This window comes from Trematomus bernacchii, unplaced genomic scaffold (genome assembly GCF_902827165.1).
Source record: "Trematomus bernacchii unplaced genomic scaffold, fTreBer1.1, whole genome shotgun sequence".
Taxonomy (NCBI): Eukaryota; Metazoa; Chordata; class Actinopteri; order Perciformes; family Nototheniidae; genus Trematomus; species Trematomus bernacchii.
The window spans coordinates 4,680,208-4,699,805 of NW_022987582.1; the positions used below are offsets into that span (position 1 = coordinate 4,680,208).

Consider the following 19,598-nt stretch of genomic DNA (forward strand, 5'->3'; position numbering starts at 1 on the left):
TTTTGTCTATAAATATTTAATCATGCTCTTAATTTGATTGTTTTACAGACTGTTGTGAGGAATAGAGACATTTGTTTTGCATTTGTTTGATTCAAAGTATTATTTGGATAGAAATGTTGCTCACTTATTGTAAGACTTTCAACAGACTTCAGAGGGAGACAAGAGGGACCCAGGCTATGATGTGTTGTAAAACCCTGTTTATTTCCCATCCAGCTGGCAGAGGTACATTAGCCATAACAGTTTCTGTGCGTCTTCGGTGGCATGGTTCCTGTGACGACTTCCTCCCTTCCAAGTATACACTGCAGTTTCTATACAGTTTGAGGAGGCACTGCACAAGAAAAGGTAACAAATCAGAGCGAGTTGCAGAGTGAAAGTCTGCATTATTGAGTATAAAATGATCCTGAGGAGAAAAGCGAACTTACCCTCTGTCTTTGGAACCGGGGTAGCAGATGAGTTGGAACTGCAATCAAAAATTAGGAACTTAGTAAACCTTTTGCATTGTTTTAATACATCAAGATTACTGATTATGATATAAAGATTACAACTGTGGCCACAACTTTATCATGGCAAAACAAGTTGAAGCCACAGGGTTCTGAGATAACTGAGGTGTGTCTTTGGGCCAAAATGCAGATCTTTGTTTCCGTTCAAACAGCAGCACTCGTCTTTCTTCTCCTGTTGCCATACAAGCGTCATGCGTTAAGATTACATCAGATCAATATACACTGCCTACTCACTACCAACACAACGAGAGTGGTTATAAGAGCAAGCACGGAGATAAGGACGTCATCAAAGCACTACCTACATGTGATTTGTCATACAGGGTAAAAACTCTTTAATGTGTTGGAAGTGTGCTTTGGGGTTGGTATGCAGAAAAGGAAAGGGTTTTTTTTTTTTTTTTTTTAGAAGAGGCAACCAGAGCAGGGATAGGAAAAGCTGTGGAAAACTCATTTTTAGTCAAAAAACAATACCGTAAAGGTTTCTTTTAAACATTGGTGGGGTTTTCCCATTTGAGTCAAATTCATACAACATGCACAGGCGAATCATCCACTGAGCCTTGCACATTTCTTACTTGGATGAGGGTTTTACACAATTTGTGAATTTTTTACCTGTTTGAGGAATGATAGATTAGTAACAGTGTAAATGTGCTTATGCATATATGAGAAAGCCTCTTTATTAAAGCGATAATTGAACGTTTGAACTTACTGAGGGCTATTAAAATGCCAGCGACAAACATGATTACGGCAAGGATGACCCCCGTGGTACACAAAGTCTCATAATCTACAAGGGAAGAGTTATTGCACTTTATGACGAACATGTAACATGGTAAATAACATGTAGCAAAAAAGTACAGAATGTGATATGTTTAACAGGATTTTGATAGTAGATTGTGTAAATCTTACCATATTCAAAGTCACTTCGGTCTGGAAACAGTGTTTCTGCAAAAGAAAGAGCAGGATCAGTTATAGAGGAGAGAATAGTGTTACATGAGTTCAGCACCATGCACAGAGAGGTCTGCAGTTCCTCAGATCTGCAGCCTTGGCTCCACAACTCCTCAGGAGGATTTTTTTTTTTCCCTGAGAGGAGCTCAATGCAGCATCTTTGCTCAGCAGAAAAAAAGATGCACCATGGAAAAAAAGTGGGTTACAGGCCAGCAGCAGGATACCCCTGGTATCATTACAGCAGCAGAGGAACAAAGGAGCTTGGAATGCAGAAGTAGTGTTTGAAAGGTGATTTAGAGTTTAAGAAGCCTCCAGAAATGATTGCTGTTTAATTTTTAATACAAAGATATCTAGTTTTAACCAGGACAAATCTTTTTCTTTGCTAGTATAAGGGTGTTTCCAGACTACAGCCTGTGCCAAATTGAATATCTGGGCGTCAATAATGCGGCTTGCATGTTGCTGAACCCTCACTCCCCTGTGGATGAGCTGGCAGTCTGCATTACTTTCAGCCTTTTCTCTTTGCCAAAACAGACTCATCAGTTTAAGAGATACAATTGATAAACATATTTAGTCAAATGTATTAAATGTAGGTTTTTTTTTAGCAGAGGATTTTTGAATTACAACTACAATTAATTTAAATGTGTCAAAACACTGATCTATCAGCAGTAAATTGGCTCTTGGGCCTGAAACAACAATGCAGCAGGCAAATAACTACAACGTTAAAGTAAAAATAGATAAATAAAATGACAAATCACAAAATCATCACACCTATAGGAACCAAACAAGTCAATGTTGTTCAACAAAAGGCAATTAGTATAGCTTACAGCTGTTATACATACTTTAAATATCCTAGAAGAGAGACAAAAACAATCAAACCTGTGGTGGCCATGGCTGCAGGAGATGTGGAAGAGCTCCGTCTTGCAGATATGTTGCAGGTTGCTGGGTTGCTGTTTCAGGTTGGATATGAAACGAGGTGTAGCAGGACAGGACAGCATGCAGAACTGCTTCAGAGCCTCTGTGAGCGAGGGAGGGGCCCCCTGGTGGGCACAGCCCTGCATCACATCCATAAGGGTGGAGTTGGGGGGAATCTATCAGGATGCGGACTACAACAAAAGGCAGTGGGAAGCACATGTATCCCACATTCTAAATAAATAGAAATTTGAAGAATATATATCTGAAATCTAAGGGGGTTGCTGTTAATTTGTCTATGACGTGGCTTTGCTCTAACAATCCCACCAGTCTCTTAATTATACTGCCTTCCCAATACATAGAAATGTTGCTTGCTTGCTCAAAATGCCCCAGTTTCTCTCCCATGTGTTATGCAGTGCAGTCCCTTTCCTGCAACACCAGGAGAAATAGCCTGCATAATGCAGCTCTTACATCCGTAGAGGCTGCCAGATTCAATACGGCTGAAAATCTGCCAATAAAACAGCACTAAATAGAGAGATAGGTACAATTAAGTGTATTTTTTTAAACCACATCCTTATCCAAGTGCAGCACAATGCAGCACATTAATCATTCACACACTCTGCTGGAAGCTACTACTGCATGTGTAACTGAAGTGTGTGCAGCGTCAGCAGAAACAGGAGTGCAGCATAGAGGGTTTTCCCTGGGCTTCTTGGAATGACCAAGAAAATCAAAAAATGATGCATAAAAAAAAAGAACCTTTTCAAAAATGTGTTTTATTATTTTTGCATCAATCGTTAGGTCAAAAAATACAAATGAGAATCACACTATTGATACCATTTAAAGTTGGCACACTTTGTAGTAACAGTCTTTGATAATAAAAACATTTATAAAGAAAATATAACAAGCACAGTAACATTATGAAATTAAAGAAAGCTTCTTGTGTTCATGGAAAGATGGTCCTCAGCTTTGATCAAGGTATTTGCTGCCATCTAGTGGACAGACAGTAGCACTGTGGAAAAGAGGTAGAGCATGAGTTTGATTTGGTAAAAATCTTTCAGCTTCCTTTAGTAAAAAAATAGACTCAGAGCTGTTGATAAAACACTGACCTCATCTCCACTGCTCTTTGCCTCTGCGTCTACTGAGCTGTGGAAATAATTGTTTAATTAAAATATTGTTTCAAACAAAGGCAATACAATAGGCATTTCAGATTAATATTATATAAAAACATATTTACCAATTGGAACAGCTGTTTCCACATCAGGATCCTTCGGTCTGAGGAAAATCAGAAGTTAGATAGTCCAGCTGAAGGGATTTTAATATAATATACAGAAAACCATTGTTTTTACAGATGAGAGTCTGATTTGTTGATCACTAACCTTGGCTTGTCACTCGAACAGCTACATTTTTTGGCTGTGTTTGGGGAAAACACAAAAATATGAATCATTCATATTTAAAATGGCGACACAAACAACATGACAAATTCAAATAATGTATACAACTAAAACAGTCAGCGTTTTACACATTTAGCTTTATTGACGTGAACAGTTAAAGGGGACCTATCATGCAAAATGCACTTTTTATACATGAATATGTGTCCCCGGTGTTCCAGGGAACTCACCAAGTGTCAGAAAACACAACCCTCTCTATTTTCCTCCATACCCAAATCTCTAAAAAAGGGGCTGCAACGGATCTGATAAAAACTGATCCAGATTTGAACACTGTCCTGACGTCAGGACGGTGGCGCTACGGCTATTGGGCCAACTTTCCACCTATCAGGGGAATGTGGGGTTGGGCCACGGCCGGTCATTGCCGCTCGAAAGCGCTGGAGACGCTGTAGTACATATGCCAGGCCTGTAAGTGGCGCTGTAGTCTGCCACAAAAGCATAGAAGAAGACTTCCCGCGCATGGTTACCATGGTTACCCTTCTGTTTATTCTCCGCTGTGGCTTTTTTTCTCCCTCCCCGAGGCAAGCGTTTGCTCCTGCTGCTGTAATTCAATGCAATCCCTCCCCGTCGAGGCAAGCACTGTAATTCTCTCCCGTTAGTCCACCAGCAGATGACAAACACCCACCTCTCCGCCTCTTCCAAGGAACGAGGGGACCATGCGGCAGAGTTTCAGTTAGGTTTTCTTTCGCCGGTCAAGATGTCCGTTAAAGTTTAAATCTTCCGGACAAAATTAGAAAAGTGCCGGTCAAAGGTCTTCTTTGTTATTTATTAAGCTTTAAAACAAATGAATAACGACTCTATATAATAATAGGCTATAATAAAACACGGAGGACGGAGATCTATTTTTCTCCCCCTCTTCTGACTTGATCAGAGCACGCTCCCCTCTCCTGCAGAGGGGCGTGGTCAGCTGCAGCTCACAGAATCAGCCCCCTGCAAAAACAGGGCTGGAGAACAGCAAATAGAGCAAAATGAGGCATAGCTAAAATGCATGATCTGTTTGGTATTTTGAAAACAGAAACGTATAAATATACCTTATATAGGTATGGCCCTACAATATATCATTTAAATATAGCATGATAGGTGTCCTTTAAATGAATTTGTTTAAGTTTGCCCAAAACACAAGAGCCATTATGTTGAATAACATCCAGCTAACATTATTTTTACTATGTTAAAGTCTGGAAAATTAATGGAGATGCCGATTATTATGAATGTATATGGGATAGTTGGGATGTTTGTAAATGGTGATGTCAAAAGGTTGATATCCATAGACAGTGTCTGATAAAGATTTCTGTTTCTGTTTTTAGTGAGCCCACCTGTGGCTGAAATACCCTTTATTGATGGCCCTGTAAAGCATAGCAGCTTTTGTGGAGTGACTTTATTACTATGTGTAAGGTGGGGGAATGCTGACCGCTATCTACCGTAGACTATGGCTAATACCTCACACAAGCCCACAGACATTTTTTTAAACTATCACTTTAAGTTCACTTTCTTTCAAACTAAAAGCATAGTGTCTAGTCCAATGAAAGCATGTCAAATGTATCCAGTATTAGTATAGAAGCCCAGCAAGGCTTTATAATAGTAAAGTCATTGTCTTCACAAATACTGTACTATTTTAATTAAAAATGAAATGATGATGACATGGCCGTATTGGTCTTATATTGAAAGAAGAAATATTAGGTGAAGCCGATTCTTGGCCTACAGAAGGGCTCTTCACACATGTGAGTAGTTTCATGTAGGTAGGTAGTCGGTAGATGTTGTTCAAATATAGAAATGATTATCTGCACCACTGAGGATTTCTGAGTGTTCTCACAGTAACATGCTTTTGCTATCTGAACTCTGGACTAAGACGTGTAGCTGCTAGTGTGGCCGGCTAAACTGCTGGGAAATCCTAGACCAGGCTAGTGACCTACATTCTCTCAGGACTAAGAATAAAGCTGTGAGTCAAGAAAGAAAACACTCCGCCTCCATTCCTTCACTTAGACACTGGGAGGCGCCAAAGGGTTTCTATTGCTATCCATGTTGTTTGAAATGCCCAACAGTATCTTTCCAGGGTTTATCCTATTTATGTTATGTTGTGCAGATGAAATCAAGACTGTTTTTCCAATCAAATGTTTCTTCTTATTTGCTATTTTAGCAGTATTTTATGCAACCAGTTGTGGTTAGAGACTATATAAGCCTAATCTGTAACTTTTTAAACCACGTGCAGCTGAAGTTTATTCACAGACGTCATTTCAGAGTTACCTTTTGAGTTAAAAATGCTAAATCAGTATTTTAAGTCGAAAAACAGAAGACAGATTTAGCCACAAGTAACATTAAGGCCTTAAAACTATGTAGTTAATGACCTCCGCTCATTTCCAGTTGTGGCAGTATAAACCTGTTTACATTTGGAAACCAGATTGCTCCTTTCAAATCCACTTTGAGAATTCAAATATACTTGAATCCTCTACTTATTTTAATCATTTTAATTCAATGCCACAACTTAAAAGAGAGCAGTTCGGAATCCACGGCAATCTTGACTAACTGATTCAAAGTGTGATGGTCCAAATGATTTATTTATTGGATTTGGTTTCAGGACTATGACAGACGGTAACAGCATGTACTGGCAGATGAGGAGGAACCTTGTAAGGACACTGCACGTGATCAAAGGGATAAGGTTTAAAGAGCAAATTGTTGCGATGCACGGGTCATGAGAGCGAGTGCAAGGGGTATCAGTGTTCCTCCGTCCAGACCTCTAAGAAAAACAGGAGCCCGCTTGTTTTGGGAGACTCTGAGATCAACTCACACATACAGGAATCCCAGTGTGGCTAGTGGCTACACATCTGCAGCATACAGTACTTAAGGTGGACAAACACTTACTGACAATGAGGACGATACCCAGCACGAACAGTACCACTGCAAACACAAGGCCCCCGATTCTCAGCGACTCATAATCTGAAATGAAAGAAGAAAAAGCACATTGTAACGCTCGTAGAAGGGCACACTGACATGTGAATGTTCTGTGATATCAAACCCCATGAATGCTAAAGCTTTTTGAGGCATTGGACCACATTTTTCTGCAAACACAGCATTGCAGAAATATTTTGCAGCCCCCCTAATTTTCACACGACACCACAAATTCCTGTAAACTGCAGTCACCAAAACTTTAAACACCATGGTCAACTTGGATTGTGGAGCTGCCTGTCCCAATAAGGCTGGATATAAGAAATATAAGGTCTATGTTTCCCTTAATTGCAACAAAATCAAAGCAGTAGTAACTGTGTTCAAAGCTATGAGTGCTTAGATCATCTTCTGTTTAAGATCTTACCGATAAAAAGAGTTGCACAGCTTGCAGCGATGCAACGAGCATTGCCTTGAGAATAGATATGAGCTATAATAAAATGTGTTGACAAGAGTCTATAATAATTCTGTAGTGCAGCTGTTCCCAACCTTTTGGGCTTGTGACCCCTCAAAATAAAGTCCTATATACTTTTAATAAAGATTGTTTATTTATGGGGAATACAAGAGGGGTAAGAGATCATAAGAAAATAAATAAATAAAGACAAAACTCAGGGAAAGATCAAACATATCTTTGTGTAACAGAAATATGAGTTTTCTTTCTTTTAGCTGTTCATTCTGAGATATATCTTAGGGTACTGATCCCAATGTTAGAAGCCTTTTCTTTAGTGCTCTTCAATGGGGCGATATACTATGGTTGGAATGGCACAATATAGATAGAGAACACTTCCAAAAACTGCCCAATAAAATGTAAAGATAACAACTAGTACATGAATAAAAGTAGGTATTCATAAATCTCAATGCAGATTCAAAGTCATCCTGTTCACTTTAGCGCCTTAGATGGACTGAAAATCCGGCCTGCGACGTAGTGGGCAGGATTAGAAGTATCCGCAGTGGGACTACACCAGAAGCTTAGCCTTGGGGTGACTGTTTTCCATAACTTCTGGAAAAACAAGTGGAAAATGCAAACTTGTCTCAACCTCCCAGATGTTTCCTGTGTAGAGGGGTTAGCCATTCAAAGGCCGGGCATATCTGCTAAACACTCACCGTATTCAAAAGCACTGTCATAGTCTGGTAGGAGAGAACAGAGAGAGGAAACAAATGAGAAGCAGATTTACCCACTGACACACTTCACAGAGCACTCATGATATGACAGCTATTCAGCACTTTGAGGGCTTCAGTCATCCATCTAGTCATTAGCCAGTTTGGTGCCAGTGCCAATTTATATGCCAGCTAAAATGAGTATGCAGCTTATCTTAAATTTGACTTTTCTAAGCTTCTGTTCAAATAATACCCACCTTTGTCCGCATTTTCCGCTGAGGCTGTGAAAGAAAGAGGGAACAATTCATTAGTCTTTATACGACATTTGCATGGTGGTGTGAGTGCATGTCAGCAAATGGCAAAATCTATGGTAGTGGGGTAAATTCACTCTGCAGAGAAGCCTTAAAAGGGTGAGTATCTAACTCATTGTCTTTTATGTAAAGGTTCAATAATACATTACCATAATGGTATAAGAACTCAACATTAAACACTGTATATTTCTACTTGAATACCTTTGTGTATTCTCTAGATTGCTCCGACCTGTCAATGTGTTAGATATTAGACATCATGGCTGAATTCATGTTATGCTCTGGTCTTCTTTTGAATCTTGTTAGAAAGCATAGTGTACATGGCCACAAGCTATATCACAGTTTCTTCCTCATGTTCATCAAGAGAACAACCAGAATAATTGAGAGAGACAGCTTCACGAGGTGTAATAATAAAGACAGAAAGCAGACGTTGTTTATATGAGCACTGGTGTTGAAGCGAGAACAATTTAACCTCAGAGCAGCACAAATATTCTTCTACTGGTGCTATGCAACATTTCACATCATTAATGTGTTATTTATTTATCTTTTTACAGCCCTCATTAAAATGTTCAACAGACTTTTAAATGTCAGCCAGTCAGGTAGTCTGGCTTATGTATACACTTTAACAACTGATGTACAGCAAATTGATCATCAGTAAACCAAGTGTTTCTATACAGTACTTGATGTTTGCCTGACGGAACTTATTCCAAGCTTATCAACATAACTTTATATGCTAAAACTTGATACCCAAAAGATTTGTGTCCTTGATTCACACGATTCAATAAAGCCGGACTTGAGCTGTTTTAAATATGTATGATACATGAATAATGCGGAATAATATTTTATAAACTCCATATTAGATTGAATGGAAATGAGAGAGCTCAAGTTAACTTTGGGTTTACTCCAGGCTGTAAATACTGTCAGTAACTTATTCTGTGAAGCAAAAACGCATATTATTACATTGATTCTGACGAGCATTAAAAGAAAAAAAAGGACAGACTAACAGACCTGACACTCAGAGAGGATAAAAACCCTTCGTGTAGGCAAATCTGCTTAACATCAAGTTCAACTGATGGCAAGCAGTCGCACAGAGAAATGAACCAAAGACCAGGACCTGCATTAACAATGGAAAACTTGGCAGCAGTGTGAATAAATGATTGTTAAAACTGCCGTGTAAGGAAACATTTACTCTATTCTGACACAGCCTTTTCTCAAAGCAAAACACTGACATAAAATGGAAAATATTAAATGGATATTATAATAGAAACACCACCACTGCAATGCTAACTAAAAGACGGGGCATGCCATGCACTTTTGACCCAAAAGAGCACATGGTAAACAGCCTTATTTAGTAAGTAAGCGTAATAAATCAAATGGTCGTGCATTTTCAGATACTCTAAATGCAGGAAACTTACCGAACACCTCCCTGCCAAATGCTGATCCTGTTATACAGAGAGATCAGCTCATTTAACGTGGAGGAACTTTAAAACACAAGCGAAAGAAAGGGGAAGCAACTGAAGAGCACAACGCTCACATATAGTTTCAAAGAGGAGGAAAAACTTAAATCGCTGAACTTGTTGTGAAATGGATGCTCACCGAGTGCAGGAGCCAGCCACGATCCAAACACCACCAATGTCACAAGATCCATTGTACCTGCTGATAAGAAGAAAAAAAACATTAGAGAAGTAATACATGTTTTTAACTGATCATGTAAAGGGCAATGAGATCACAATTTTTGGGCAGGCTAAATGAATGCTGCTTTATGAGGGTAAAGTGCCGGGGTGTCAGGAAGTTGAGTTTAAAAGTGATTTAAAAATAAACTTTGTAAATCACTGACTGCTCTAAGACGAAAATACCTCTGCCTTGCTGAGAACAGAGGGATGCCTGTTGTGAAAATCTTAAGCAACTCCCCTCTAATACCTCTCAGAAGCAACCCAACAGCCAGTTTTGGTAAGTGAGGGGCGGACTAGTTGTTTTCCAGAACAGTGACTTGGGTGCATGCTACATACAACTATTAGTAATAGTAATTAATAGTATGGCATCCTGATCCTGGGTCAGACCAGGGTCTATTTAAGGCTCAGTGCTGCAGTACATGGGGCTTGGCAGTTGAGGGGTGCGAGGCAAAGCAAGGCTGGTGTTGGGTTGCATTTGGTCGGTTGGTTAAGAGGATGCATTTTGCTGGGTCATCTACTTCACACAGAGTGCACCAAATTCCTAGGGTTGTTTTTCTGTCTATATATTATCCAGGACATTCTACGAGATACTCTTACAGCCATGTGTTCACAGGTTAAGGCTCAACAACTAGACTGCCACTCCTGATTGGTTACAATATTTGGCACAGTTTAAGATCATTGCATGACCAAAGAGCACTGGTTGCAGTTTTGTTATGTTTATAGCCACATTATTCCAATAAAACCCACCACAACAAAATATAATGCAGGTACAAACAGTTTTAGATTCATACTCTCAAAAATAAATCGAAGCCATGGAATAAAATGTTTTGCAATGCAAAGATCAAAGCCTACGTTGGCAGAGCCAAGGTTTCCCTCCCTGGCCCAGAGCACTGCTGGGGATTGATGCATGACTAGAGTGTGAACATGGAGCTGGAGTGGGGGAAATTGAACACTCCAACCCTGGGAGCAGGATTAACAAAGGACTGCCAATCAGGTTTAATCAAACAAATACAGGGTGAGTTATACTAACAAGAACCAATCCAATAATCTGGTTTGTTAGCTTTCGATGTAGAGGAAAATAATTTTAAAACAGGGAAGACGCCCATAGAGCAACACTTTAAAAATTAATTACCATGGATTATAATAAAGTGGGATTAACATGGACAGTTTCTAATTAAAGAGGGGTTGCTTATATTAACCCTTATAGACAAGCCCATATGAGTGCGTTCACAATTGAAACACACATATTAGCTCCTCATAATTAAAACTTGGGAATCTAAAGAATGATCATTGCTACAGTTAAGCCAATCTGGTTTTAAATAGTGTGACTCCTTTTCGAGTTCTCGTTGTTGATCTCGTCAATTAACGCGATAGTGTTACTGGCTGCACTCAGTTTACAGTGTGACAGAAAAACTCAATTGAACCCTTTAAAATGGTGTGACATTTTGCGACCGCCAAAAAACAAAATGAAAATGGATAATACGTACACACAATCAACTTAAAGGTGGGGTAGGTAAGTTTGAGAAACTGGCTCGAGATCGCTAGAATTTGAAAATACACAACCGGAGAAAATCTGCCACTTCCTTATAGAGCCCCTCCTCCAACACACACGAACGCGCACATGACCAATGAGGGCACGAGATAAGTTTGTGCACAGATGGAAGGCTGACAGGCAGGTAGGCCATCCAGTTATTTTAGCCGGGCCGGCTAAAATGATTGGTCGTGCTTTTTACAGTATTACGGCTTTTTTTTAATGGATTTTTTGTAAAAGCACTTAATATATTCATTACTATCGGGATGTTAAGAGCATTCCATGGAATATAACAAAAAGTGTATCTCGAGCCGGTTTCTCAAACTTACCTACCCCACCTTTAATACTGCGGTAAATTGTAAACTAAAACACGTTTGTCTTTTGGGTTCAAATTAGTGGAAACAACATGAGCGGTGTTCTGCTGCACGCGTAAAGTCAGAAAGGACTCAGTGTCAAATTAAAAGTTGGATGTCATTTTAGTCTTAAACAAAAAATAAAACTTCCGACAAGACAAAAATATGTGACACAAACGTGTTTTTCAATTATTACGCTGCATTTTCAACTGTTTACGCTCATCTAGCCGCACTCATGTCAATTAAATTCAAGGAAATTCATTCATCATTCATGAGCATACATTTGGACATTTTAAATAATCTTACCTTGCATTAGCCTCCTTTAAACTCTTATGCGAGTTAGACTCTCCGCCCGGTAAAACGAACTTTGCTTTGAAAAGTTTTCCACGTGTTACTTCAGCCAAGAGAAATACAATTGGGTATGCAAAACCTTATCCTGGAGCATGCAAATAAAATGAAAAGCCACTAATGGAAAGGAATTATGTTGTGGAGATTGCTTAGTACTCGCTTGCACCAAGTAAAGCTCTGTTCCTTCTTGGTCTTGCCTCGGGAATAACAGTTAGAGTGAGTGAGAGTAAGGGGGGGGGGGGGGAGAGAGAGAGAGAGAGAGAGAAAGTGTGTGAGTGCTAAACCACGAGTACTCCTTAAAGTACCCTGAGCTCCCCAGTGCAGAGGTAAACAGCACGAGGAGCTGCAGTACAGGGCTACTTAGCAGAGCAGATTACTCCCATGTGGATTGGTGCCAGCACAGATAGTAAAACATGATTTTTAAATGAACTGTTGATCATGCTCATTTCCCCCCACAGCCAAATATAACAGACACAAGCTGAATCAAGCAGAGAGCTTGTTGCAACGTGGAGTAACTAACAGCCTTTAGGGAGGCTAGTGCTCTTTCACGGCCATTGCAGACTGTCAGTGAGATAAAGTTTTCTCTCAGCTATATGAAAACTGACTCCCCAAGGTCTCTCCCACACCAAGCTGCCAGATTCTCCTCTCCTCGTGTAACAAACACATAGCTGTGTAGCAAGCAGGCCCTGTCTCAATCTGGTGAACACACACCATGAAACCAGGTGGTTACCAGTCTTTTTAATTTTCCCAAAACATAGTCAAGTATGTATTTTGAATTGAGACAAGTATACAAAACTCACACAGTGTAATGAAAATGTATTTATTGGTTGTTCCAGTAAGAAAACACATTGTAAAATAAAAATGTTCAAAAAAGGCAAGGACAGTTTAACAAGACAGTTGCTCCAGGTTGTTCCATGGAAAATAGATGCTATCATTTTCTCTTCCGCTAGATGGAGATGTTGGACAGGATTGAGCAAAAATGCTCTAAACCAAGGTGAACAATAGAGGAGCAGACGGCCAGTAAACAACCACTATCATTTCATGAATCAAAAGGAAGTAGTGAAGTATGATGAGTAAAAACCAGCTTAAAACAAGAAACCTTTGCCAAATGACTTCAAATTCTTCATCCTGTTCAATGTGGGGTAGAAAGCATGGATGTAAGCCACAGGGTTATAGCTGTTTCCTTCACGAGGAAACATCAGTTCATTGTTTTGAGAGGAAATAACATCAGTTTTTACCTGTATAGCAGATGCTTTCCACCACCGCAGAACCAACCTCTCTACAGACCACTGAAATGAAACAGAAAAGAATTGCAGCGGAAGGGCACCAGAGAAAATAAAGTCAGGTACACCCGGGCACAACAGAGATTACAAGCAACACATTAGAAAATGGTATTTCTTAAGGCATTATGCAGACACTCAGGGCATTTTTTGTGTTGTTTGGTGGTGATGAGAAAATGCAAACCAAAAGACAACTATGTAGAAGGTAAAAAGGAAGGGGGACGCACAAAACTCAATTCTCTAAGGGTTTGACTTGAGGCTAGAGCACAGAACTATAGACGAGGGCTCAAATTAATATTGTACCCAGATGAGTCTTAAGTGTCCTTGGATGACAAGCAGTGATTGGATTGCAAGCTTGGTAGCTTTTGATGGCCATGCCTGTCAGCCTCACCTGCTTTTTAATCAGTAATTACCATAGGGGTTTCTCTGGCATTTCTTAATTAAATTGGACCAAATGCAATTAAAAACCACACTCTCATTCCTTTAAAAGGGCTCTGTGGAGTCCTTGTTTGGTTCTTGCTGTTAAGAGAATAAGCGGCTGAATAGTCATAGCACCCTACCATCTCTCGCTGATCTGTGCTTGATTGTTTCAGTGGTCAAATTAGGTTTGCTGTTTGCATAATAAAGGGCAAGAAAGAAGATCATTATCCTAGGAGTAAATGCAGCAATGTATCTTTGCCCATTATATTTACACAGAACAAATGTTACAGTATGCCTTTCAAATACTCACCATCTAGAAAAGTCCCCGGCGCTCCAGGAGCCAACAACAACAGACACATCAGAGGTGATTTTCCCATCTGCAGTTCTCATATCATCTTTGGAGTTGTTGTTGTAGTTGCCACAGGCGCCGCACATTTTACCAGACAGGCTACTGTCAATAATGACTGTGACCTCCTTTGAAAGTGAGTAGGTGAGCCGTACAGCAGATGCCTTCTCAATGATCACAGTCTTCTCTGAGATGTGGACAGATATGTCACTCGTCACTTTGCTGGGAAGAGACACTTTCCTGCCATTTACCTGGATGACATGAAGGATGGGAAAACAACAAAGTGAGATTAAAAAAAAAAGGTTTCTACACCAAAACTACTTTTCTGGTTAAACATTGAACTATTATCCTTCCTGCTCTTCTCACCCAGGTCACATGTTGGCTGTTAACTGTGACAACCGTTTCCTTAAAGAACACATACAAGGTGGCGACAGTGGGAGATGCACCCTTGCTACAGACCCTGACGTCCACAACCACGCGGAACCACATCTTGTCGGTCTCGTCGCACAGAGACGCCACTTCAAATGCCCCTTGAGCTCCTATCGCTCCAGACATGCCATCAAAGGAGGTGAGGAGGCCAACTTGGCTGATGCTGCAGTGGCCCTGTTTGACGTGGCAGCCCCTTACGCCATCTCTTACACCACAAACGTCTCCACTGGCACAGGTCAGCTTCTCACAGTTCACCACCCCAGAGGCCTGGCACACACACTTGGACGTACAGGCTTTGTCCACAACTGCTTGGCCCACCTGGAAACACACATTGTGTAAGTCATCTTCCAGGTTGATGAATATAATGTTGTCTCTGTTCATGTGTATTTGCTATGACAAAATGGAAACTAACTTTCAAGTGTGTGGGAGTTATGATGTATGACAAAGTCAAATCTCAGTACAGTTTTACCGTTAGATATCTGCCATTGTGCACACATCCACAGTTGTCCAAGGGAACACATTGCATGCCATCGGAAACAAAGCTGGCGTCACATTGGCATCCTTCAAAGCAGCTTTCAGAACAAGTAAACGGGTAAATAAAGCTGGCACAGGTCCCACCACAGGTGTCGGCACACACCTCATAGTGACTGTTTGCAGGGCAGGAAGCAGCTACAAGAGAAGAAGACATTTGTAAGACTTTGTTTGAGCACCTGAAATATAAAACAACAAAAATAGTGTTTAGTGTAACTCACGGCAGAAGGAGCTGCTTCTCCATGGCTGGATTTGAACTCCTTCGCTCTGGCAGGCCAAAGCGTAGGCCTGGACACTGTTGCATAGATTATCTTTGTTGCCACCCACAGCACAAACATCAAAAACGCAATTAGACACATATGCCGCTGGGTCAATCTTACTGTGGCAGGCTTTAAAAGGACCATTAGGTGCACTCATGAAGCCACAGGAGTCCGATTTTCCATACAATGTGGCCTTGGCCTGCTCACATACTGGACACTGGCCTCCACAGCCCCCACACACATTGCCTGGCATGTCCACCACCCACGACTTCCCAAAGTCATCAACGCTGTTTGTTTTTCTGCCACCGGGAAGCCTGAAGTCATCACCATTGTTCTTGTTGTAGTTGCCGCAAAGACCACACATCTTTCCCTGGTACGTAGAAGGCACAATCACCTCAACATAATAGACAGTGTCATACAGGACCGTCAGTCCAAAGTCTGTGCGGATTATTATGTTGCGACCCTCCTGAGTGACTCTGAGACGCCCATTGTCCAGGTAGAGAGGAAGGTTTAGGATTTCGTCATCCACCTGGGCAGAGGGAGGAGGAAAAAATGATCAGGAGGACATAAATAAACATGCAAACCTTTTACCACATGTGTTTTAGATTAAGTTATCGAACTCACAGTTACTTTCCATGGCACTTTCTGTTGGATGTAAATGACATAACCGTAGACTGCCACTGCAATAGACTTGGTAACGGCCACTTTTCCATTTCCATACTTCTCATTCCCCTGAGTTACGCTGAATGGCGTCAGCCGGCCTTTGTCATCGTCACACACCTTGGCCAACATGTAGACACAGGTACCCTGGAAATCAAACCTCTTTCCATCAAAGGAAATGTAATGAGGGTCTCCGGATGCCACACACTTGCCCTGCCCATCAGGGTGGCAGCCTTTCATTCCGTTTACAAGCTTACAGGTCTCCCCTGCACGACACTTGGCCTTTTGGCAAGACACTGCGCCGTTCTCTCCACAGACGCATTGCTCCACACACTCTGTTTCGGGGTAGAAAACGTCTCCTTTCCTGTAGTACTGGCCATCGTAGGAGCAGCCACAGTTTCTCACGGGCACACAGGTATCCCCACTCTGCAGGTAGCCTTCGTCACACTCGCAGGCCTCTGAGCAGGCCCTGTGGCAGGTGGTGAGGGAGGTTAAACTGGCACAGGTGACAGGGCAGCCCGTGGCATACAGGGTGTAATGGCTGTTAGCTGGACACACCATTGCTGTGGGAAAGGTGGAGGGAGAAATGAACAGGGTAAAATATAAAAGAGATACTTTTTAAAATAAGAGATTGAAAATATGAAAACAGATTGTCAAACTCACGACAGAAGGCATCTGTTCTCCAGGAGCGGATGGTGATTCCTTGGCTCTGACAGGCAGAGACATAGACTCCCACAGCATCACAAACTGAGCCTTGGTGGCCATGGTACTGACAGGCATCATACACACAGTCCTCCAGGTAAGGAGCAGGGTCTACACGACTGTGACAATCTCTGAAAGGCCCTGCCAGGTCAGCGATTATACCACAGTATTTCTGGGCTTGGTACTTTTTCTTGTGGGAGTCGGAGCAGGCCTGGCACCATGCCCCCTGGCAGACTGATGAGCAGCCTGGCACCAGGGCCACCTGCCAGCTCTCTCCCAGCTCAGCTCCGTTTTTGCTGGTCTGGCCGTTCCGCATGGTCAGGTCATCACGAGCGTTGCCATTGTAGTTGCCGCACAAGCCACAGACTGCGCCCTGGTAGTTGCTGGGCAGAGAAACGCTCACTCTGCCCCTCCAGTCAAAGGTCACGGTGATACCAGCATCTGTTTCCACTACGGCTGTCCCGCCACTAAGAAACACGACCAGCTCATTATTGTAATCTAATGGTAACGAAGCGAGCTGCCCATTGAGCTGAAGAGGGAGAGAGAAATATTTTTAGGAGATTATAGATTTAATAATTCTGCCGCCTTTGCTAATCCACTCTAATGTGCAGTTAAATCTTAGTTTAATTAAGGCTGCCTGGATCAACATTTTAATATGCAATTAAATATATATGCAGACGGTATGTCAGAATTAGCACAATGACAATAATATCTGTTCATTTGAAGAGGCTCTGAGTATCTGTCCTGTGTTTATTTTTAATACTGTGACTACATGTCCTATTTATTTTCTCTTAAAAAATGCAAATGAAAACAAGTGACAAGAAATGTAATCTGTTATTAAATTGCACATATGCTTGACAATATCCGTACCTCCAAATCCGTACTCACCAGGACTTTGTGGGGGTATTCTCTGCTGATGGTGAGGGTGATGCCATATATGGAGAATGTGACAGTCCTTGTGTAGGACACAGCCTTGCTTCCCCGGTGGTCGTTCTGCACAGTCACCTTGAACGGCACGAGCCCCGGCTGCTGCGAGCACAGTCCGACCAGCTGATAAACACATGTGCCCTGGAAATCAAACCGGCGGCCATCAAAAGTCCGGTAGTGCGGGTCACCTGAGGCTGTGCATGTGGCGTGACTGATGGGTCGGCAGGCCCGCTCTCCATCCACTACAGTGCACGTCTCCTGGGCAGAGCAGGAAGCCTCATGGCAAGTCACCATGCCCAGGGTCGTATCACACTCACATAGGCGACCGCATGCCTCATCAGCCCAAAAGTGCTGCCCTGGCTTGTAATAACGGCCCTGATAGGAGCAACCACAACTTTTAGCAGGCACACAGATGCCAGCGCTGAGGACGTGACCCTTATCACAGACACATGCCTCCACACAGGCACCAGGGCAGGGTGACTTCTGATCAGGGAATGGGCAGGATGGCTGGCATGGGCTGGTACAGATTTCATAGTGGCTGTGACGCTGACAGCTCATTGCTAGATAGGAATATAATTATAAAAGGCATAAACCAAATATGAAAATCTTAAATAATTGATTGAAGTTTCCGAATAATATGTGCAAATGAGATGCTCGTTAATACTCACGGCAGCCAAACTTTTTCCTCCAGTCCTTGATAATTATTCCTTCCTCACGACACTGCTGACTGTATGAGGCCAAGGCCTGGCACAGCATCTTTTTGTCTCCCTTATTCAAACACATATCATACACACAGTTGTTCATGAAGGCCTGGGGGTCCAATTTTCCATGACATGGCATAAACACGTTATTGGTCTTGGCTACAAGGCCCCCACAGAAAGCCCCAGACTCATAGAGCTTTTTCTGGTTGCTGTCACATGTAGGACAGTTTTTCTCACACGTGTCCCAGCAGGGATGCTTCTCGTCCTTGTCTGGTGTTTGCCAGCTCTTGCCCCAATCTTTCACTGAAGAGACAGCTTTGCCGGCTGGATTCTGGAGCTCATCACCGTTGTTACCGTTGAAGTTGCCACACAGACCACAGACACTGGCGTAGTAGCTGCTGGGAAGCTTGATGACCAGCTTCGAGTTCCAGTCGTAGGAGACGGACAAGCCAAAGTCTGTCTCCACCACTGCAGTGTGACCACGCTGAGACACTGACACCTCGCCCTGTCCCTCGTCCAGCTGTACAGGAAGGTTCAGCTGCTCCCCGTCCACCTGAAGGGAATTGATCACAACAAATTATGTACACACTGAAATACCACAAATCAAACGCATCAGAAGAATAAAATCTTACCGTGACCCGACCAACTTGGTTCTTGCGGAGAGTGACGTTGTACCCATACACAGAAATGTCAACCTCCCTGACAAAAGAAACTGCAGTGTTTCCACGATTATCATTCCTCTCAGTGACTGAGAACGGCATTAGACCATCCAGGTTCCCGCAGGTCTTGGAGATGACGTACTTGCAGGTGCCTTGGAAGTTAAAGTTAAAACCATCAAATGTGTGGTAGTGGGGGTCCCCCCAAGCCCAGCATGTGCCTGTGTACTCTGGGACGCACACAGCTTCACCCTTCTCAACATGGCACTTCTCTTTGACTCGACACTTGGCATCTTTGCAGGGATCTACACAAGATAAAAGCAATGTGAAATTAATGTTAAACTGAAAGGGTATTACTCAGTTTAAAGGTCCCCTATTATACTCTTTTTCATCAATATATTATAGTTCTCAGTTATATACAAAACATGTCTCTGAAGTGTTTGGCTGAAATACCAAACAGATCCTGCATTGTAGCATCCCATAATCCCCTCTGTTTCAGCCCTGTTTCAAAAGTGCTGATTCTGTGTTTGTTACTTTAGATGAAAAAAAGGAGCCACTCCCACGCCCCTCTGAGAGATATTTGGTTAAAAAAACTCAATGGTGCTCTAGGAGGAGATTCAGGTGATAAGGTACCTTGGTTGGTGA

The 19,598-nt window shown here is 42.0% G+C and overlaps 2 protein-coding genes across 5 annotated transcripts in view; both read right to left on the minus strand.

The window, feature by feature from the left end:
* Positions 1-3,101: 3,101 nt before the first annotated feature.
* Positions 3,102-12,272, minus strand: LOC117480047 (sodium/potassium-transporting ATPase subunit gamma-like). Of its 4 annotated transcripts, none has more exons than XM_034127198.1 (10): positions 12,000-12,272; positions 9,733-9,792; positions 9,552-9,578; positions 8,086-8,109; positions 7,835-7,858; positions 6,650-6,724; positions 3,725-3,758; positions 3,583-3,620; positions 3,455-3,491; positions 3,102-3,357 (listed from the first exon to the last, which is right to left on the minus strand). In XM_034127198.1, the coding sequence occupies exons 1-9, from the start codon at positions 12,004-12,006 to the stop codon at positions 3,484-3,486; spliced, it is 297 nt and encodes a 98-aa protein (XP_033983089.1). In that variant the 5' UTR covers positions 12,007-12,272; the 3' UTR covers positions 3,102-3,357; positions 3,455-3,483. The 4 variants fall into 4 exon arrangements, with proteins under 4 accessions (XP_033983089.1, XP_033983090.1, XP_033983091.1 ...); XM_034127199.1 differs by lacking the exon at positions 12,000-12,272 and adding an exon at positions 9,993-10,030; XM_034127200.1 differs by lacking the exon at positions 9,552-9,578.
* A 604-nt stretch (positions 12,273-12,876) lies between these two features.
* LOC117480514 (IgGFc-binding protein) overlaps positions 12,877-19,598 on the minus strand; it is a 35,515-nt gene continuing 28,793 nt past the window's right edge. Inside the window, exons 40-50 of the mRNA XM_034127858.1 lie at positions 18,930-19,258; positions 18,265-18,850; positions 17,558-18,156; positions 16,631-17,198; positions 15,932-16,530; positions 15,269-15,836; positions 14,986-15,185; positions 14,454-14,834; positions 14,052-14,338; positions 13,280-13,330; positions 12,877-13,169 (exon numbers count right to left, since the gene is read on the minus strand). Of these exons, the coding sequence (XP_033983749.1) occupies positions 13,321-13,330; positions 14,052-14,338; positions 14,454-14,834; positions 14,986-15,185; positions 15,269-15,836; positions 15,932-16,530; positions 16,631-17,198; positions 17,558-18,156; positions 18,265-18,850; positions 18,930-19,258 (4,127 nt within the window). The 3' untranslated portion in view covers positions 12,877-13,169; positions 13,280-13,320. The remainder of the gene's footprint in view (positions 13,170-13,279; positions 13,331-14,051; positions 14,339-14,453; positions 14,835-14,985; positions 15,186-15,268; positions 15,837-15,931; positions 16,531-16,630; positions 17,199-17,557; positions 18,157-18,264; positions 18,851-18,929; positions 19,259-19,598) is intronic.

What these genes read in the sequence shown, in the direction of transcription:
- LOC117480047 (XM_034127198.1), bottom strand. An exon ending in TGACAGTGCTTTTGAATACG is followed by an intron (nt 6,725 to 7,834) that starts GTGAGTGTTTAG and finishes CTTTCATTTCAG; the next exon opens with ATTATGAGTCGCTGAGAATC. An exon ending in TGTTCGAGTGACAAGCCAAG is followed by an intron (nt 3,621 to 3,724) that starts GTTAGTGATCAA and finishes GATTTTCCTCAG; the next exon opens with ACCGAAGGATCCTGATGTGG.